The 22,525-nt window shown below is 48.7% G+C and overlaps 1 protein-coding gene across 2 annotated transcripts in view; it reads left to right on the top strand.

The window, feature by feature from the left end:
* Positions 1-21,547, top strand: part of LOC119436705 (nose resistant to fluoxetine protein 6) — a 263,357-nt gene extending 241,810 nt beyond the window's left edge. Inside the window, exons 12-15 of one of the 2 annotated variants that reach the window (XM_049659799.1) lie at positions 11,571-11,691; positions 14,104-14,293; positions 17,086-17,228; positions 20,827-21,547. In XM_049659799.1, coding sequence (XP_049515756.1) covers positions 11,571-11,691; positions 14,104-14,293; positions 17,086-17,228; positions 20,827-21,126 — 754 coding nt within the window. In that variant the 3' untranslated portion in view covers positions 21,127-21,547. Of the gene's footprint in view, positions 1-11,570; positions 11,692-14,103; positions 14,294-17,085; positions 17,229-20,826 lie in introns of those variants that run through there. The other variant, XM_049659804.1, reaches the window with a different exon arrangement.
* Positions 21,548-22,525: the final 978 nt, after the last annotated feature.

Consider the following 22,525-nt stretch of genomic DNA (forward strand, 5'->3'; position numbering starts at 1 on the left):
CGTGGACGAGGCTTACGCATACAATCGGGTGAGCGATATAACAACTGGAACTCGGCACCATGCTTGACAACGTCGTCCTATTTATGAAAGAGAAACCGCACTGATGTGGTTCGAGAATCACGAAGAGTCTTTAACAACGTGGAACGGTTTGTTGAGGAAATTGGAAAATGTTTTGGCGACTCTGATGCAAAAAAGAAAGTGCGGAGCGAACGCTTGCCCAAAGAGCTCAGTCTGGGAGAGACATGCACTAATTATATAGAAGTGGTGCTCAAGCTGTGCAAGATCGTAAACCCACGGATGTCTGAAGAAGATCGAGTCGGGCATCTTTTGAAAGGTATCGCGGAAGACGTCTACAATTTCCTGATATGTAGAGAAGACCTCACCTCCGTCTCTGATGTTTGCGTCACTGCCGCACATTTGAGACGTTGAGGACCCGTCATATCGCACCCAAATGTGGAGACTGGCAAACGTGCCCACTGTCACCAGCGTCGATACGAGCCTGTCCCCTGACCTTGCCTCTACTATCCGGGAAATAGTACGCGAAGAACTGCGGCGGCACAATGAAATAATGTACAACACGGTTCAACCGCCGGCTACGTATCCAGTATCTCACTCAGCGCCCGCAGCATCATGCGCTACTTTTCCACCATCTGTGTGTGTCACGGACGTCGATGTGGCTGGTACTACGTGGGTACATCCGGAGAGTGTCCGTCAGAACAGCGATATGGGCAACGCTTTCAACCCAACCGTGGTACACAGTGGCGTACGGCTCCTGTTCAGCGTACTGACATGATGTACCCAGTTCGACGACCTCTGCGGCTGAGCGCTTTGAGCGACATTTTGTCCATCGCCCTCTCCTTGTGCTACAACTGTGGTGTCGAGGCCACATTGCCAGATACTGTAACGCGGCCCCACCACGCCACCAACGCCGAGGTACGACCGATCAACAATACCTGGCCAGCAACGCGTTGGCCGTGCGTACACCTATCAAAGCCGTATGTCCAACGAGACCCGGGAACACTGCGAAACCGTTCCCCTGCCTCCGATCGCAGCTTGACACCACCGCCTGCTCCTCGCGTACACCGGTCACCGTATCCCGGCGCAGCTACCCGTCGCCTTCGCCGAAAAACTAGTCAGCGCGGCCGTGGAGGTGAGGCCGCCGGACAGTCTTCTATTTTTACAGAAGTACCTCCGCCAATTTCATGTTCAAAAATAAGGTGTGTGTGCGTGTAGACGGTGTCTCAACAATGGCCTTAGTGGACACAGGAGCGACCGTTTCAGTAATGAGTCTCGCATTCAAACGCCTGCTAGGACGAAAGGTGCTGTTTTCATGGGACCGTGCCGATATGTTTCGTGGAGTGAGTGGAGAACTATTATACCCTGTACGTCTGTGCAGTGTGAAACTTAGCTTGGGCAGTGAAACATATAACGCGGAGTTCGTAGTTTACCTCAGGTACGCATGACGTAATTCTGGGCCTCGATTTTCTGAAGCTGTGTGGTGCCAATGTTGATTCCCGAACGGGTGAAATAACTGTAGATTCGAGCCTCCGGCCGTATTTGTGGATCACCCGCCGTGTTACGAAAGTGAAAGTGCCCTTTGTGTGTCTGCAGATACCGTTGTACCGCCGTTGTCTGCGAAATGTGTCCCAGTCGCCTGTTCTCCTGCAACCGACAGAACATTTGATGCTGCCGTAGAGCCCGTCCCCCTTAGTTGCATTAAGAAGAATGTTCTGGTCCCCTATTGCACGCTGTCGGTTATTGACGGGCGTACTGTCTTATGGACGATAAATTGCTCCAATGAACCCACAATACTACCAGAGGGTCTGAAACTTGCAGCTATTCGTGAACATCAAGTGTTGGCGCTCGCATCCTCGCAGAGGCCCCGATGCCACGGATGAGTCCCATTCAGCTGCATGCGCGACGGACACTTCATGATGGCTATGGTAAACAAATCGCTCAGTACGAACCAACGTCAGGAGCTGCTAATATTCTACGAAAGCACGTCGCGGTGTTCGACTTTTCCCAGCGAGAAACTCCCCTACCTTTCCTCCTTCTCGTGTACAACACGCATAGACACTGCATCTCAACCAGCCTCTGCGACAAAGCCATACCGGGTGGCCCCTTCGGAGCGCAAGGTCATCAATGACCAAGTCCGTGACATGCTAAAGAAAAACGTTATTCAAGAGTCGCGTAGTCCGTGGGCAGCCCCAAGTATTCTAGTCAGAAAGAAAGATGGCACATGCCGATTTGGCGTTGATTACCGCCGCCTCACGCCATTATCAAGAACGACGTATACCCTTTGCCACGGATTGATGATGCTATAGATTGCCTTTCTTCGGCCTCATACTTTTCGAGTGTAGACTTGCGGTCCGGATACTGGCAGATTCCGATGCACAAGGCAGACAAGTAAAAACGGCATTCGTTACACCAGACGGACTTTTCGAATTTAATGTGATGCCGTTCGGGCTGTGTAACGCCGCCCGCAACTTTTGACCGCTTCATGGACAACATTCTGCGTGGTTGAAGTGGGAAGTCTGCATGTGTTATTTGGATGATGTCGTCATTTTCGGACGCACGTTTTGCGAACACAACGCATGCCTCAATCTTGTGCTAGAGTGCCTAGGCAAAGCACGCTTGGTATTAAACTCCCCAGAAATGTCGCTTTGGAGAACGCCAAACGCTGGTTCTAGGCCACCTAGTGGACAAAGAGGGAATAAGACCTATCCAGCGAAAACGGCTGCGGTCGAAGCCTTTCCACAACCTCGCTCAGTAAAAGAGCTGCGAAGCTTCTTGGGCCTTTGCTCATACTTCCGTCTGTTTATTCCCGGATTTGCTCACATCGCGCATCCACTGACGTGTCTGCTTCAGAAGGCGTTCAACTTGACTGGACCCCAGAATATGCGTCTGCTTTTCGTGAACTGAAGTTCCGTTTTGACGTCCCATCCCGTTCTCAAACACTTCGACCCTGCGGCTCCAACAGAACTACACCACGGATGCTAGTGGTATTGGTGTCGGCGCTGTTCTTATTCAACGCTTCGACACCAAAGAACACGTCGTAGCGTACGCGAGTCGCTCTCTAAGCAAGCCCGAAGCGCCATACACCGTCACGGAACAGGAATGTCTCGCAGTGATTTTCGCAGTGCAGCGCTTTCGGTCATACCTGTACGGACGCCCTTTCACCATCATCAAGACCATCACTCTTTGTGCTGGCTTGTCAATCTGCGTGATCCATCTGGTAGACTTGCACGTTGGACCCTCCATCTACAGGAGTACGACTTCACCGTTTTCATATAAAAGCGGTCGACGGCACGCCGACCGCTTTTATATGAAGCCAGCATTTCCTATGTAAGTACCTTTAAGACTGAGCAGCAAAACAACGACACTTTAAAGCAACTGCTGGCTGCCAAAAAGACATCAACCAGCCAATCGCTTTTGCACACGTGATGGGCTCCTATATAAGAAGAACTATTCTAACACAAGCTCACGATAACTCCTCGTGGTCCCGAAAAGTCTACGCACTTCCATCTTGCGGGCTATGCATGATGATCCAACCTCCGGTCATTTGGGAGCAGCTAGAACGCTTACCGTCTTCAAGAAAGATTTTACTGGCCCAATATGCATCAGACGACGCGGCAGTACGTGTCTAGCTGCAACGAATGTCAACGTCGCAAGCGTCCAACAAGTACTCCTCCCGGTAGATTACACCCTGTTCCACCCCAAGGGCTCCATTCGAGCAAGTCGGCGTCGACCTTCTCGGCCGGTTTCCAAGGTCTCTAAGGAAATCGTTGGATGTTGTGTGCATGACCACCTGACACGCTACTGTGAGACGGCTGCCATACCATCGGTACTGCAGCCGACCGTGTGCCTTTTCTTGCTACGATTTATCATTCTCCGACACGGGCCCTCCTAAAGTCGTTATAGCGGTCGTGGGCGACAGTTTACTGCACATGTCGTGGAAGAGATGCTTCGTCTATGTTGTTCAAGTTTTCGACACTCTACGCCGTACCATCCCCAACAAACGGCAATTTACGGAACGCACCAACAGAAACTCTCACGAACATGTGTCCATGTACATCTCAACAGATCACAAGAACTGGGACAGTGTTCTACCCTTTCGTGACTTATGCATTTAACACCGCCCAGCACGAAACATCCGGCTACAGCCCCTTCTTTCTCCTTTACGCCCTGCCGCCCGTTATAACCCTTGCTACGATTTTCCCATTTATGAACCACGATGATGCCTCCATATCTGAGACATCTGTCGTGCAGAAAAAGCCCGACGCCTTGCTTATTTGCGCACTCTGCTTCACAAGATCGCTCAAAGGCACGTTACGACCCCCGACGCCGACACGTCACATAGATCCAGGTGACTTAGTGTGGCTATAGACGCCAACAAGAAAACGTGGTTGTGCGAAAAACTACTGGCACATTATGTTGGACCTTATGTTGTTCTAGAGCGTATAAGCGAATTGAATTACCGTATAGCGTGCCTCCATTCAAATGGTCGACGCTCTTCAAAGACTGAAAGGACTCATGTTGCCCGCTTGAAGCCCTGTACCCCTCGAGATGCTGTTTTACTTGCCCGGTGGGCTTCGTCTGCGCGGGGGGATGTGTTACAAGGTGAAAGTGTTGTGTTTTTTGGGTATGTTCCATAAGCTGTAGTGGGACACAGATACGATGGGTTGGAAGAAGAGGACGTCTTGCCAAGGGATCACGGAACCTAGGCTAGCGCTCAAGACCGTCGGGTACGTCGTGTCCCAATAAACGCTCTCCTAACAGAATAACCCGTAAACAATATATATATATATATATATATATATATATATATATATATATTATAAAGGGGATTTATTGGGGTTCGTAGCGACAGCGGGTCGTAGGATGCACCGAGCACAGTCCTCTCGCTCGAGCTTCTGCTGCGCGCTTGATGCTGCCGATGCTGCTGACTCTGCGTCATCGTTCGTCATCTTCCTTACAAGGGCCCCGCGGAAATAAAGGAGCCATCCTGGCGACTTAGTTGTCCGGAAGGACGATAGAAAGGTGATATGGCTTGAGGCGCTGAACGTGAACGACTTCACGGTTCCGACGTCGCATGTCGGACGGCGGCGTGAGCGGCTCAACCAGGTAATTAACGGGTGATGTTCTCTCGAGAACGCGGTATGGCCCGTCGTACTTCGGAAGGAGTTTTGAAGCGAGCCCAGGCGTGTGGTGTGGCACTAACAACCAGACGAGGGCGCCCGGGAGAAAATTGGGAGTCGAGTTCCGGGCGTCGTGAACGGCTTTTTGACGGTTCTGGTCGTCTGAGGTGAATTGGCGGGCCAGCTGGCGACATTCTTCGGCGTGTCTGGCTGCTTCCGAGATCGGCAGGCATTCGGATGGGTCCGGCCGGTAGGGCAGAATGGTGTCTATTGTGTGCGAAGGATGACGGCCGTAAAGAAGGTAAAAGGGTGAGAATCCGGTAGTGGCCTGAGTCGCGGTGTTGTAGGCGTAGGTGACAAACGGAAGAACTAGGTCCCAATTAGAGTGATCAGGTGAGACGTACATGGCGAGCATGTCACCAAGAGTTCGGTTGAAGCGTTCCGTGGTACCGTTAGTCTGTGGGTGATAGGCAGTGCATTTACGATGAACAATAGCGCATGCAGCAAGCAGTTGTTCGATGACTTCAGATAAGAAGGTGCGGCCTCTGTCGCTCAAAAGTTCACGTGGACCTCCATGACGAAGGAGAAAACGGCGTAGTATGAAATTGGCGACCTCCTGCGCTGTAGCATTTGGTAGAGCAGCAGTCTCCGCATAACGTGTTAAGTGGTCTACCGCAACGATGATCCACCTGTTGCCGGTAGGAGTCAACGGAAGTGGCCCGTAGAGATCTATGCCCACGCGATCAAAGGGTCGGGATGGGCATTGTAAAGGCTGGAGTTCACCGGCGGAGTTGTGCGGTGGCGCTTTGCGACGTTGGCACTCATGACACGAGCGGACGAAGTTGCGAACAAAATTGTACATTCCCCGCCAGTAATAGCGGTGTCGAAGTCTTTCGTAGGTCTTGAAGACTCCCGCGTGGCCACACTGAGGGTCGACGTGGAACGAGGAGCAAATCTCTGATCGCAAGGTTCGCGGAATGACGAGTAACCATGTGCGACCCTCTGGGGCATAGTTGCGGCGATACAGTAGCTGGTCTCGAATCGCAAAATGAGGAACTTGGCGCCGAAGCGTTCGTGACGCTGGAACTTTCGACGTATCCGAGAGAAGGTCGAACAGAGATGCAGTCCAGGGATCATCACGCTGTGCAGAGGCGATAGTGTCAAAGTCCAGAGATGACAATGTGCACTCGCAGGAGGAGTCGTGACTGGCCTGCGGGGGAAGCGGTGATCGGGATAGCGCGTCAGCGTCGGAGTGCTTTCGCCCGGAACGGTAAACCACGCGGATGTCATATTCTTGAATTCGCAATGCCCAGCGGGCAAGGCGGCCCGATGGGTCTTTTAGCGTCGACAGCCAACATAGTGCGTGGTGGTCGGTCACTACGTCAAAAGATCGGCCGTATAAATATGGGCGAAACTTGCCAAGCGCCCACACAATGGCCAAACACTCCTTTTCTGTTACGCTGTAATTGGCCTCCGCCTTGGTTAACGTGCGACTCGCGTATGCGACGACGTATTCTGTGTGGCCAGGTTGACGTTGTGCCAACACAGCACCAAGGCCTACACCACTTGCGTCAGTATGAAGTTCGGTTGGCGCTTGAGGGTCAAAATGGCGAAGAATGGGTGGCGTCGTGAGAAGACGGCGCAAGGTTGTGAAGGCGTCGTCACACTCTGGAGACCATGATGAGAGATCTCTAGAGCCACCAAGGAGCTGCGTGAGAGGTGATATAATTGACGCAAAGTTTCGAACGAATCGCCGAAAGTAAGAGCAGAGGCCGATGAAACTGCGTAGCTCTTTGATAGTGGTAGGTTTTGGGAACGCAGTAACAGCACGTAGCTTCTCGGGATCCGGGCGAACGCCCTCCTTTGACACGACATGGCCTAAAATTGTGAGCTGACGAACAGCAAATCGACATTTCTTCAGGTTAAGTTGCAACCCGGCGTTGGTCAAGCAAGTGAGTACGTGCTGGAGGCGGAGCAGGTGCGTTGCGAAATCAGGGGCGAATACCACAATGTCGTCAAGATAGCAAAGACAAATTTTCCATTTGAGGCCACGCAGAACATTATCCATCATTCTTTCGAACGTAGCAGGTGCGTTGCAAAGTCCGAAAGGCATGACGGTGAATTCATACAAGCCGTCTGGTGTAACAAAGGCAGTTTTCGGGCGATCGGCCTCTGCCATCGGAACCTGCCAGTAGCCTGACCGCAAATCCAGCGAAGAAAAGAACTCGGCTCCCTGCAAACAGTCCAGAGCATCATCGATGCGTGGTAATGGGTAGACGTCCTTCAGTGTAATCTTGTTCAACCGTCGAAAATCAACACAGAAGCGGATGGAACCGTCTTTCTTCGTGACGAGTACCACGGGAGAGGCCCATGGGCTCTGTGAAGGTTGAATGACGCCCCGACGAAGCATGTCATCGACCTGTTCTGCAATGACGCGACGTTCCGTAGCAGACACGCGATATGGTCTTTGTCGCAGCGGTGAGTGAGAGCCAGTGTCGATGTGATGCTCGACTGTCGATGCACGGCCAAGAGATGTTTGCGCAACGTCGAAAGAACGGTGGAAGTGCTGAAGGAGTGCGAGAAGTTGAGATCGCTGCGAATGTGTCAGATCGTCGGCGATGAATGGGCTGAACACATCTGTCCATGCTGAGTCGGCTACGGAGAGGGCACTCAGTGCATGAACGGCAGTAGAAGGCATTTCGTCGAGGACGGAGACAATTCGGGTTGAATCAACCGACTCGACGTAACCAAGGCATTCGCGGCGGAGCAGTGATAGCGGCGACGAAAGATGATTGTAAACGGGCATCGTGCTGACACCGGCGGCGAGGTCAAGAGCTGCAAAGGGCAAAGGAAGCGCTTTTCGGGTAACAAAGTGATGAGAGGGCATGAATAAGACCGTCCCGTCGGATATAGCACTACACGAGACCGGTACGAATGCTGAAGAGCACGGGGGAATACAGGTGTCTTCTTGCACGAGAAGTTTAGCGGCAGGATGAGCATCGACCGAGGCCAGGTCACCAAGGTGGGAAAGTTCAATCTCAGCCCGAGTGCAATTTATGATGGCATTGTGGCGTGAGAGAAAATCCCATCCTAGAATAACGGCGTGGGAGCACGATGAAAGAACTATGAACTCAATCGTGTATAAAACGTCCTGTATGGTTACACGGGCTGTACAAGCAGCGGTAGGGCGAATGGGTTGAGCACTTGCCGTTCGAAGCGACAATCCAGACAGAGACGTCGTCACTTTACCAAGCAAGCGGCAAAACCTGGCATCCATAACTGAAATAGCGGCACCGGTATCGACGAGGGCGACTGTAGCGACATCTTCGACAAACACATCAATGACATTGGCAGGTAAAGGAAGAGGACTTCGGCATGTCGACACTTGCGCAGTTCTTGCCTCAGGAACTGCGTCGTCTAGTTTCCCTCTTCGTTAGAGACGGGTCGCTGACGCATAGGGGAAAGCGATCGGCGACGTGGGGAGGGTGACCGGAAGCGTTCGAAGCGAGGACGGCGATCAGTCTGGGAGCGAGGTGGTGATGGATCGAAGGGTCCGTAAGGCACATTTGGATCGGGCGGCACATAGGACGCTCGTCGATCGTCATCGAACGCCTGCGATCGGCGGCGGCAGAACCTTGCGACGTGACCGGGATACCTACATGCAAAGCATATAGGGCGATTGTCCGGCGTACGCCACGGGTTAGCGACGGCAGTGCTGGCCCAGGGAGCGGCAGGAGGAGGGCGGTGCACAGGCTGCTGGAAACGTGGTACGGGCGCACTGCGAGGGGCCATTGCAGCAACCGCAGCATAAGTTAACGGTGTAGCCATGGCATCCTGCTGGTGAACAGCTGGCAGCGCTTTCGTGACCTCTTCATGGATCACATTACGGAGAGGAGACGGCAAAGTGCTGGCAGACTCCGGAGTGATGGACACCAGAGACAGCTGTCGTGCGACTTCTTCGCGGACGAAATCTTTGATTTGGGCTATCAAGGAGGCTTGTTCGGGGCCGGTGGTCAGGCTGCAGAGTGACGCCGCATTAGGTGTGGGATGTCGCCTTGTCAGAGCTCGCTGCTTTCGCAATTCATCATAGCTCTGGCACAAGCTGATAACGTCGCCAACAGTGCGCGGGTCCTTGGCCAGAAGCATCTGGAACGCGTCATCATCGATGCCCTTCATGACGTGCTTAATCTTTTCCGCTTCCGTCATGGCAGCGTTCACGCGCCTGCACAAATCGAGGACGTCTTCTATATAGCTGGTGAACGTCTCACCCGTGTCCTGTGCGCGTGTACGCAAACGCTGCTCGGCTCGGAGTATCCTGACGGCGGGTCGGTCAAATACTGCGGTAATCGACGTCTTGAACGCCTGACCACGTTCGGATATCCCTCTCATGATTCCTGAACCAGAGACTGGCGACGCCCGCAAGATAGAAGGATACGTAAGCCAGCTTGTCCGAGTCATTCCATTTGTTGTGAACGCTCACCCGTTCATAAGATGACAGCCACTCTTCAACGTCGTTGTCGTCGGTTCCGCTGAAGATGGGAGGTTCCCGCTGGCGAACGGTGCCAGCGCAAGGGACGGGTGGCGATGGAAGAGTCTGCTGGTCGGCGTCCGGCATGGCAGAGGGTAGCGTCCGCGAACGAAGTTCCAGGATGGTAGAGTGGAACGTTACCCAGCACGGCTCCACCACTTATAAAGGGGATTTATTGGGGTTCGTAGCGACAGCGGGTCGTAGGATGCACCGAGCACAGTCCTCTCGCTCGAGCTTCTGCTGCGCGCTTGATGCTGCCGATGCTGCTGACTCTGCGTCATCGTTCGTCATCTTCCTTACAATATATATATAATGTTTACCACAAGCATTCACTCTGTTTTTCTCTGCATTTTCACTTGTTCACTCTGCATTTTCTTTTTTCGATGTATGCGGATCTCCCCTAAAAAAAAAAAAAAAAGAAGCGCTTCAGTGGCCTCAACCATCTGCGCTTTCGCCACCTTTCGTATTTCCTCATCTGCTGTAAATGTTCTTGGAATTGATTAACGGTCAGTAGAGTTCGTCTGCGTCTCTATAGCCACGAGGGGCTCCCGGGGAATGAACTAGCTAACCAGTTCGCTTATGAGATGCTAGGACAATTAAGGCTCTCGATAGGTTCACACCAAGGTGCGGGCGTCTGCATACCGAACACATGACATCTACCCTCTTACAGAGGTGAGTGGCGAAAGCTTTATAAACTCTGCCGGAGACTCAAACGCAGAATTATGGCATGCTCACTGAAAATAATAATGTTCAGCGCCTTGAGCCAAATTGACCCTCTTAAAGATAGTGTATGATTAAACTGAAATGCTTAAAACTTACTGCACTTTTGTATGCCACGGCAACATAGGTGTCCCTCGCCAAAAGATGGTGTCACAACTTTTTGCACGCCGAGGATCCCGAACATTGCGTTGGTTGTGCTCTCCGTGCTATTGGCAGCGTAGTTCGACCTGTTTCAGTTAATGGTGAATGCTTCGTCACTAAGCATCACTTCATACTACGGAATCTCGAAAATTCCATTTGTAAGCTGAATTTTAGGAACCAAAGAAGTCACTATCATTCACCAGAGAGGAACGTCTGCATGCACTGCGCGCCCGATGGCGACGCAGCAGTAGTGACGCCCAAGCCTGGCGCAGCATATATCATCGGTCACTATTCTACGATTTTGAAATAGCATTGAGAAACCAACGGTAAAATTATTTTGGAATAAGTGAACCGGGCGAGCAGCAAACCAAAAGTGCTGGCGCTGTCAGCGGCACTGATGCTTGCCCAACATGGGCGTTAAATCTGTAGAGTGGACTTTTGGGTTGAACACAAGAGTCATACGTAGCGTCGCTCAGCGAATGATGGCGCGAGCGCCACATTGAAAGCCAAAGCGCGACATTGACCTTTGTGCAAGCTTGCATAGAACGCAGAATGCCGCTCCTTTCAAAGCCACAGTCACTTTTAGTTTTTCTTCTTGGCCTCTGGCGCACGCCTCCGCAGCTACTAAGTATAGTCGCAGTGGCTGCCGTCAGACTTTTTACTAACACTTCCTGAGGCTCGGAGCGAACTCTTGCTAGCTACCAACAGTTTTTTTTTTTAGCACAAGGACAGTTCTTCAAATTCACGTCCAACGCACGACGGAGCCTGAATGCGGATGAAAAAAGCTGGGAGTAAAGCTAAACCGTTATGGCTGCTCGAATGATGCCGACTAAAGCAGTTATATTGAAGTCTTGAAAATCAAGCGTTCAGAAAAACGTCCCGTGCCCCAGCTACTTCTGCCTATGTAGACATCACACGCCGCATCACAAATGCAGCGCACCTTCTAACGTAAACGGACCTTAGGGTATATACAGTACGGGTCACACGTTCCATACTGAACGGGCATGATCGTCTCATTCGTGAATGTGCTTTTCTTTCTGCAGGACCTTCCTGAGGACCCGTTCCTACTACTTTTTTTATCCGTACTATCATGCCGTGTGCTGCTTCAGTGGCTGTTTAACGTATTTCGTTGCGGCGATCTTCAAGGAAAGAAAAATACACAGGGTTAGTACTCTTCTTCATTTGTCTCCTACAGTGTCTCAGCCAGGCAGGTTGTCAGTGGGTGGAATTTGAGGACCGCAGTTACTTTCGCATTTGGTGCCGTAATTGTACATCAATTTATTTTTCGTTCTTTTCGCCAGGGTGGTAGCTTACGAGATTTAGTGATGCACGATTTTCAATTTACAGCACACACATGGATGACACGCAAAGAACAAAAAGTATGCATTTCCCATTTTCTCTTTCTGTGTCGTCCCTGCGCGCGCTGTCAATACCTCCTAGACAAAACTAATCTAGGAGGTGTTGGCGCTGTACGTTGAAGTTATTTTTGCCCTTCGTCATTGGCTCTCACGAAACTGCGACTTCTCTATCAACGGGATCCAGCAGTCGGTGGCAGGTATATAAAGAAACAAATACAATCGGAGGGAAGAACCTTAAAAATACCGCCAGTGTTTTTCGTTATTCCACGAGGTTATGAGGGGTCACACTAAAAAGTAGGAAAAACTACACGCGTAAGAACTGGTGTCGCTCAAGTAAAAAAAAAAAAAACACCTAAGCACAGCAATAAAATTTTACTTTTTTAATGTTAAAGAACGGAAAGGGAATTTGCTGACAGCAGGTCCCCAAATGCTAGCCAGGGTATGCCAGCTCGTTTTCTCGTATGCGTATAGGAAACCATGCATAAAGAAGCAAGGAATACTCGAACGGCGTAATGGTGATGATGAGAACGAGTGAAATTCTACGCTCGAATGATGAGCAGCAACGGAGCCAGCTGTAGAAGAAGACGACAACGATCGCAGGAGCAGTGGCACGAGCGCGTGCAGAGCACGAGCACGAGCACAACACGAGGGGCGCCAACAAGCCAGCTGCGGAAGAAGACGACGACGCTCGAGCCAATACTGATGATAGTTTTCTGTACACAGGCGACGGACAGACACTTTTTCGTTTCGCCTAGCCATATAAAGCTTCGCTTTAAAACTTGCTTCGGTGTGTGCTTCACAACTAGCTTGCTTGCCTTCAAGAGTAAGCAAGCAAGTAATAGACTATTTTTCTTCTTCCACTCATAATTGTAGGGAAAACACGGGGTAGGTGGTAGATGGAAATTCAAGACGACGAGAAAAATGAGAAGAAGGTGAAAGCAGGAGCCAACGTTTAGACAAGTCTTTCCATTTGTCCGAACGTTGGCTCCTGCTTTCACCTTGTTCACGTTTTCCTCATCGACTTATAATTGTAGTATTTTACAATTTCTTGAAGCCTTAAGAGTGCATTGAACTTAAAAGAATCATTGCGCCGTGTCAAGCCAACTTAACAATAACTTCTGCAATGAAAAATGGTAAGATTTCTTTGCAGGAAAATAATTTATATATGTGTACTTTACACTACTACTTTTACTACTACTAAACATGATAAATCTTGATGTTAGCAGAAATAAACCACTCTCAGTGAAATTTTCAGATTTTACGCGGCAGAAATGGCTTCACTTATGCATCGCCAATGAGTGTGACTACATTAAAATGTACAGACAGGGTGTTTGAGCGAACTTTTTCAAAAATGTTTAAAGGTTGCCTGTGCCAGATAGTACAATTCCTAGTTCATGAGCTGGTCTACTCGAAGAGGCGGACATTACTTGCACAAAAAAATTGAAATGCAAAATCGACTAATTCACAAAAATTCACTAATGAAGTCTTAACTAATCAAATTAGGGCGCATATTGTAACTTACAAATTCTAGCCTGTGGAGTTTGCAAGGTGGATCCACTTGGAACAAGTTCTCAGGATAACACCAGTTTCGAAGATATTAATTCCCGAACTTTGCGGAGAACTGCATTGGCGTTCCAGTTACTTTGAGCTTGAATGCATAAAACGACGTTTTGTTAAGAAAGTAGCAGACGACAAATGCCAGTTCTTTTGCTGACGCCGCAGATGATGACGATGATGATTTATTGGTATCCCTTATATAGTAATGCTGTTCGTAGCGCCACCATCGGTCGCTCAAAGCATGAACGCGTAGGAGCAATGCGCTAGTTAACACATTATTTCTCATTCGCCACTCACATTCGGTTAGGTTTCAGGTTTGCAGCGGCTCGTGCCTATATTTTATGAGGTATGACGACCTAATTTCGACGCTTTAACGAAGCTCATTAGTGCAAAACTAACTTCGTCGCAGTGTAAGCGGAATAACAGCTGCGCAAACACATGACTGCAGGCATGAGCAAGCGCCTCCTTGCTCGTTAGTTTAAGAGGCACTCGCATCTGTTCGGTGTTGCTTTGAATGCAGGCCCCCTCAGGCCCCCGTGTTCCTTGCCACGGTGCACAAACGCGTCCGCGTTTGCACTACGTTTCAAATAAAATTAAAAAAAAATACTATCGTAGAAAAAATATATTAAATTGGATTTGCTTCATGACCACCTTCTTCCAGGCGTTGCAAAAGGCGGCGTGGTGCTTCGCCATTGCCAGTGGCTTGTGCTGCATGTGCATTAAGAGGCCTTGGTACCAAACCAGTGCCCCAACAACCGAATTTGGCAAGCTGTGCACAGCGTTCTTCGACCGAATCCTGTGGTCCGTGTTCCTGGCCTGGGTCACTTTCGCTTGTGCCACAGGGCGAGGAGGTAAGCGCCACCTCCACGCATTGTCGCATGAAATGCCCGAGAGAGCGGTAAAGGTGCGCTACCGCTATATCTTTACCGCTGCACTCTCCGCCCCATGCCACTTTCACGCGCACTATAGGATAAGCAGCGCCAGGCAGTGTTGCCAACAGACGTTTTTAACCCCCCCCCCCCTCCCCATGGTGGTTGAAAATGCTATGCATTACCTCACACAGCATTTGCTTACGTATACACATATTTCTCAATCAAAAGGTGCAGCAGCCAGGTCAGGCCGTCAGTCAGACAACAAATGAGCCATGCCATTCTGTGAAGATGGACGACCAGCGAAGCTGTTTAGCACGCGACACAGAGGTGATACAGAATGGGGAGGCCACGTATATATTCCGGACTCCCAAGGAGTAACGCGCCTACGAAGAGCGACAGCTGGGACAGAGACGAGAATGCACTCGTCGCCGGGAGTGCGCACTACACGCGGCCTCCCCTTTACGACGACGGAGGAGAAGTGAAATTCAAAGTGGAGAACGGCACCTTGTCTTATATATACGCGCGACTGTGCTGCCGCCCCGGAAGAGCGGCAGGAAACTAGGCACGCAAGCGGTTGGAACGCAGACAAATAGAGTGCGGTGCGAACGTAGACATGGCCGATGCGGATCGGCCTTTTGGGCTAAGATTCGATCGTGTTACCCTTGTTCCTGGGACCTCTTTGAGTCCCAGGTGTGGCAAGGGTAGTTCAAGGGCGCGTTACAGGCCCCGGAGCCCACTACCCAGAGTCCACAGGGGTATGTGCCATTGCGGTTGGACCCTTTTTGCACAATCACCAGGATCGGCCCACATTTTTGCGCACGCACACGAAAAATGCATGGAAGCCTAGCCATAAACAGCTTCGCTGTAATATCTCCAGCTTCTAAATAAAGCCATCATCTCTCCGTACGTTTGTCCCTAAGCAAAAGTTTAAGTCCCGGCGTGTTCCCGCATGAGCTATTCTAGCGCAAAAATTGAGGGAGATGGCACACATTAGTTAAAGAGACAGCGAAATGAGCATCCTAAAAAAAATTGTTTGCTCAGTGGGCGAAAATTGACTTTGCAAGTTTTTCTTCAGGCAAACTTCGAAAAGACAATGAATTTTAGTTAAAATCTTCAATGCGTTCCTTTGAAACCCACCGCCACCCTTGTTACACCTGCAGTGAGATCTTAAACCGCAAATAAATTAATTTTGACGTAATGTTTGGCAGATGCAATAAAAGTGTCAAATCCAGAAAAGACTCTAGAATTAAGAATTCCTTGAAGGGATTAGAATTCCTGAGAATTACTTAACTGATGTGTGTTCTGTATGAACTATTTTGACGTGCACACTCCTGTGCTACAATGGGGCTTGCTCGAACTGAATGTGAACTGACTGTGATTATGCTTCAATTCTATTTTTACTTGATTTGTGTTGTTACTAATTGTCGTCACTTGCTGTGCTATTTGTGTTTGGTGGGACGTACAATGTGCTTACTCGAAATTTCTATGAACAATGCGTCGACGGGATCCGACTATAATTAGCATTTTACATTATTTTTCTTTGTTTTGTTCTGTTTGCTTGTTTGTTTGAGCCGGCTGAACTTGGGCATGCACTGTTTGACTGAGGGAGACGTAGTCGCCGTCATCACTCTGATTCCAAGTTCTCCTTACAGCCATGTCATATAATTAAGAAAAATAAAATAAATTAAGTAATAAAAATGTATTCGCAGCTCTGCTACCTACTTATGCAGCATTTGAGTACTATTGCAATCTTGCATGCCGTTTAATAATAAACACAGAACTCGCAAGAACCTGCTTGCGCTCTCCGTGCACCCTCCCGTGTAGACCCTGCTTTTCGGTACGCTTGCTTAAACTTGATGTGGGCATCTTGACGTCTTCCCCTTCTCAAGTTGTATTGAAATCCGTTTGGCTGGCAGAAGGTAACAAAAATCGTTAGGCTTCCCACCCCTATTTAAACTTGGTTCGTATTTCCACCGCAAGTGCTGGCGAACACTCATTACGGGGAAAAAGTGTGCGCTGGGTCGTGGACCATGGTCGATCTTTCATAAATGCGCCTCCCAAAGGCGGGCAACCGGCACAATGGAACATTCTAATGCTCGTTAGTGGCAAGTTCCTTCTTTTGCTTTATAACCCGCTAGCATAACATATGTCCGGCTTTGTTTATTTTCCGCACTACACAAGACAATTTCTCCTTTAGAAGTGGAAGCAGTTACCTCTTGAGTATGCATAGCTTTCGATGAGGCACGTTCCACTTCCAGAATCATTGCAATATTGCAACCTTCACTATTTTGTATATCACTTTTCCTAGTCCACCGAGAAGTTTCGGGTTAAACATACATTCAACTGATTGTTCTTTTTGCTTGTCACACTGAAAGGCATAAGCTTCACGTCAGCTATTGATGAAGGCCCCGCTACATCTTCCCCTCCCACTCCCTTCCCTTAATGCAGGCTAGCCCGGCAGGTCTCAGCCTTGATTAAAATGCCTGCCATCCATTTACACTTCTATCTCTCTCTCTAGCACGAACACACGTGAAAGTTGTTTGGGGAAATAATTAAGACTCTTTAGAAAACAGCAAACATTTCAAGCATACAGCCGGCCTGCTCCGGCGGTATATCGGCGCGCATGTTTGTCGAAACGTGTTCCTCCATAAATGGGGCCAAAAGCACGTATCACTGTCGATGGTACTGCTGAAGTTAATATTTCAAAAAAAAAAGATTGCGTTGCTGTCTCTTTCTCTCTCTCATTTTCAATATTTTTTGTGATCCCACAGGCTTCGTGACCTGGTTTCTGTCTTGGCGCGCCCTTCGTCCCCTCAGCAGGCTGGCCTTAGGCATGTACCTAGTGCACATGCCTTTCATGCAGTTCACTTTGAACATCTCCAGGGAAAGGATGTTCTTCTCGCACTTCTTCGTGGTGAGTGCTTTCATTATGCATCTGAACTTGTTTTATCTTTACACAGAGGAGGTTGCAAGATGTGCACACTAATTTGTAGCTCAGCAAGAAACAGAAACTACACTAAACAACCCAAGCGTCAGTATTTAAAAAGAAAATGATTGCTATGAAGTAGATTTACTATTAGGCTTGCTCTTGCTAGACACTAAAATTAGGGGCCTTTGTAATTTACACTGTATTCCTTTTAGTTATTTGGGTGCACTGTTGCTCATCCTATGAATTATGGCATCAAGGGAAAGTAATACAATATGGCATGCAAGAATATTGAAACCAATAATAAGTCATGATCTATACATACGCGCCAGTACAAACAAACGCACTCGATGTTTTACAGGAATTATATAGAAAAATGTCAAACTGAAAACACAACACATTGAACAGTACATTTAAACGTGAGAGGGAGTAAATATTCAGCTGAAGTAAGAAATACGGGGGCGGGGGGGGGGGGGGGCGGGAGTTTCGCTGAATTAAACATTGAATGCTAGCTTTTAGGTTATGTTGGTGATTTACGGGGGCAATAAACTCAAGACCAGCCGTACATCAGCTTAGATGCTTAAAGTAATATTTCAAACCTCTGCATCCGTTCACGTGGCGGACAAAGGTCGATCGCTACTATAAAAAAAATCTCGGTGGCACGTTTCTTTCTTGAATTACTGTCCGAAACCTCAGGGCAGGCACGTCATTCTCACGTTTGGAACACCACCGTTTTTTCTCGCATTTGTGCCATTTGGGTCGGGAAAGGTTCTCGAAACTTGCTAGTTTGGGTCTTCGGTTTATGTGGAATAGAATGCAGATCTTTTTTAACGATAAGCAGCTAACTAGATTAGAGCGGACTCTGTCTAAGTTTGCTACGTGAAAGCGAGCTCGTGCATAAACTTCGCAGTGGCTGTGCATCCGTAAATTCTGCGTCTCTTATAGCTTACCGAGCCTTTTCTTACAGTAGGAGTGGCTGTCTTGACATTTCAGGAGAGCAGTTGATTTTTACAGCTTAACTTAATATTCTTCTTTAATCACCTATTAGGTGACACTAAACAGATAAAGGAGGAGGTAGGGGTGGGTGGGACTAGAGCGACAGGTTGCTGCTTTCATATTATGTAGGATTATATAGGAGAAGAAAAATTGACGCAACTAATTACCTGCGAAGAGAAACGTTCTATTTTTATTCCAGAAACCGAAAAGAAGTGACGTCGCCCAAGCAATACAAGAAATAACGTCACAGCGCCAACAGTAGGCATCCGAAAGAAACATAAACATGCACGACAGTCGCAAAACAGGTAACACGTACTGCGTAGAGAACACTGGCGGAAAGAAAGATAGGGCAGGCCTAGCCTTCGTGTAATTTACGCAGTACGTTACTTGTTCAGTATGAACCAATAAGTTTGCAACAGAGTACTTCTTCGACAGTCACTAAATGCACTTTGGCGCTGGGAGTAGCTTTTGCTGCACGCTTGTATCTTCACATTTTCGCTTCGATACTGCGGCTTAATTGCAGCCAGCAGACATATCCAGAGCCAAACGAGCACGGAATAATCAAGGCCCCATGATTCAAGACATTCTATAGGGGGAAAAAGTCACCAGTACAATGCACTCCACATTACATTCGACAGGTTTAACGGCCTGAATATTTATTTATCCTTGCAGAAGAAGCGAAAGAAGCGCACCAACGGCCTCTTTTTATTGCGATAGCAATTATATGGACACTCAAAAGCAGATTTCTGCCGTCGGCGTCGCCGTCGGCGTCGCCGTCGCCGTAGCCGTCGCCGTCGCCGTCGCCGTCGCCGTCGCCGTCGCCGTGAGGTTCCGTATGACGTCATTTGGAGAAGAAATCGTCGCCGCGCGCCGAACGCTGTATGTGCGAGTGAAAGGGCGCGAGGGGCGCGTCTTTCACGGGGAGTGAACGCACGGCGGAGAACAAACGCGCGTTCCGCGCCGTGCTCGCTTAAGGGCTGCAGAAGTAGGCGTCTCTTTTCTCCTTTACAATCACCACATATGTAGAGCAAACGCACCTTCTTCCGACGCGCGAGAAGCCGTGGGGGAGGGGGAGGGAAGGGAGGCAACGTTTAGCTGCGGCACCAAGTGCCTATTTATGTCACAGGCTCCGGCAACAGTCACCAACGCCGCACGCATTTTGAGCGAACGCGGGCAAAACGCCGATGGCGTCGACAACAGTTCTGCGTGTTGCCGATGCTGCTGCATGTCCAAGTTTATACAGCTGATAAAGCTAATATCATTACTCCGTATAGCTCTCTACAAGTTTGCTATCGCAATTGATGCTTCGCCTTTCAGGTGAAACTGCGACCACTTTTTCTCTGTTTGTGAGTTTCGAATTTGGTGCAATTGGGCGAACGCATGATACCGCCGGAGACGTAGACTCACACTGGCGAAAAATAACCGAGAAACTAAGCAGTAATTCTCACGTTAACGGCGTGGACAACTGCAGGGAAACGAGGTGGACAACGTAACTTCAAAGATACACTGAAAAACCGCGAATTTTGTCAGAGTTGGAAGCTGCGTTAGTTGGTTTTCGTTCAACATGGCGAACAGCGCAGACGACCGGACAAGAGATAACCGCACAACTGTCCTTTTTAAGACATATCTCTTGTTCCGTCGTATGCGCTGTTCGCCACGTTCAGCGCACTGGGTAGGAGCAATTGAGAGCAAGCCAGCTATGGAACTAGATACTCAAAAGCAAAGAATGAAATCAAATGAGAAAAGCTTTTAATGGCAGTGCCGTACTGTTCGAGGTCCGATAAAGGTGCCTGAGAAAGAGGTGTTTTAGAAAGTTTGCCACAGATCGACTACTTTTGAGGCGTAGCGTGCTTAAACAGCCCAGCATCTCTTAAACATGTTTTTGTTAGCACGTTGCGGTAACTATTCAGTGGTAAATGAACACACACTCACCTTGCTTGAAGCCTTTTATGTTAAAGATAGCAAGGACAGGCGACTGAAGTGGCAGTGGAGAATACGATTGATGCGTAAAAGTAGGATATGCGAAGAGTTTAAAGACATTATTTTATTACGGAAATAAAGTACCTTAATGCTGATTCAATGGTTTATTAGCACGAACCATGGATTGCAGGGAATGAGAATAAACGCATCAGAAGCGTAAAAACAAAGACCTTCATGGAATCATCTACCACCACGTTTCCAAGAGGATGACCATAAGATTCGATCATGCCTCCCTCCATCGTCTTCTACGCTGTTTTATGTCAAAACGACAAGCCCGCGCATTGCCGCTGCGCTCCCTGCTGGCAGGCAACAGACACGCTATTGAATCTGGGAAAGGGCGCTTTTTTTCTCCACGTACGTACAGATGCATTCATAACGCCGTACATCATTTGAAGCCACGGAAGTACCTGTGACGTTTATCGTTACGGAAAGAAAAATCCAGTTAGTACTGATCAGTGTCAACACATAAGTCGCATGTGTCGTACGGGCCATGACGCAGAGTTCCGAGCAATTAAAAGCTGGGTGAAATCGGTCCATATTTGAGTCGAGCGGAAATTCTTTTCACGGCGTTTTCAGTTAACCATGACATTCTATCTGACTTTTCTGGCAGATGTCCTTCGCCATGGTCATACTCACCTGGGGCTTTCTTCTCACCTACCTGCTCTATGTGTACTGCGAGGCGCCAGCTTGCAGAATGGTGGAGCTCCTCTTCAGGACTCGGTGTACGAAGAGCGATGGTACAGCCGGCGACGAGCTGCCGATCGTCTTCGGTTCCGAAGAAAAACTGCCACATATCAGCACAACGTTCCCTAAGGTCGAAAAGGGCACTGCAACGAAGAAGATGGACATCATAAATAAATTTGACAGCTTTCATCGCGGCAACAGTAGCCTCGTAAGTTGCCATCTATAGTTTCGTTTTCTGCAGTAGAGTTCCTACCAATAATGCCCAAGAAGCAACTGTGTACAAATGTTCTGATGAGATAGCCCCAATTAAAAAGGTCGCAATTCAAATACAGCTGTGTTTTTACATGTAAATAAACAAAAATAATCAACAATTTTTTGTTTAATATTGTTGAAGGTGACATGCATGTCATGCTGCATAAGCGTCATTGAATACCTCTTCAAACTGCATCTTATCTGAAGAAACTTGCAATAACATGTAATCCACTTTGGCATTGCACTGGAACGCCACCATTTAAATGTACACTGATTGTCGTCAGTTATGTACCACTGAAGAGGTTCATAGAATTGCCGCTAGCTTTAGCATTCCTTTTTCTTGCAGGAACGATAATCTTGCAGAGTCGCTAAAAGTTTTCCATAAGATTTACTGATTGCGGACATGATGATGTTGCACAACTTTTTGTTGGTTTGCCTATAGATACTCAATTCAGTTAAATACTCGTTATAGAAAGGGCACTGCGGATGGCTTGTACGCATGTGGGGGGCTGTGCTCGCTTTGTATATTGCCCTGTTGCAATAAAAACAACGTTGTTAGTCAGTGCTTGTGTTGTCGACTTTCTTTGAGTCCTCTTCATGACGCGTTATTTCCCAGTTCAAAAACGTTAAAGAAAGATTCGCATACGTCGAAAGCATACTGTCTGTTGTGTGTTTGTAATATGTTAATTGAACGGTACAACGCAAACATTTAAGGAAAAAAGCATGATAGTAATTACCGTAGCCGGCACCCCCGTCAACTAACTGGTGCCAGTATGCAACCAATAGACTAAAGAAGCACGATCAACCATATTCTTAATAGTTCAAAGGCGTACTGTAGGTTTTCCCGAGTTTGTGAGAGCACGAAGCAGAGCGCCGGGATATAGCACCCTGCAAAAAAAAGAAGCCTGCGCAGGCCTGCGCAGCACATGCATCACAATCACAGCGTAAGCTGGATAAGCAGCTCTATAGGAGTTTAATTTTCTGCACCAAGCACTACAGGTTCTTCACGGCGAAGTCTCTTTGTGTCGTCTTCTCGAGAACAATTTAAACTGTCCGCCCGGCGTCGACGGCGAGCTGTGGCTTGCACCGGAACACGTCGGGCTCTGCACAGTGGTCTGCTGAGCCCGACGTTGCTTGGTTGCAGCCGCGCGCGTAGCTCTACGATTTGCTTCTTCAGTAGAGGTTCGTACTTTGCGAGGAGGCACCATAACGTGTACCGAAGTGTAAACACAGCCATCCAGACTACATGGCGCAGATCTCACATCCCTTGACCCGTGGCACGATGCGATGCTGTTGTTGTTGTTGTTGATGATGATGATGATGGTATATTGGCATTCCCTTCGAAACGGGCTAGTGACAAATAGTCACCTAGC

The sequence above is a fragment of the Dermacentor silvarum genome, chromosome 1, assembly GCF_013339745.2.
Source record: "Dermacentor silvarum isolate Dsil-2018 chromosome 1, BIME_Dsil_1.4, whole genome shotgun sequence".
NCBI lineage: Eukaryota > Metazoa > Arthropoda > Arachnida > Ixodida > Ixodidae > Dermacentor > Dermacentor silvarum.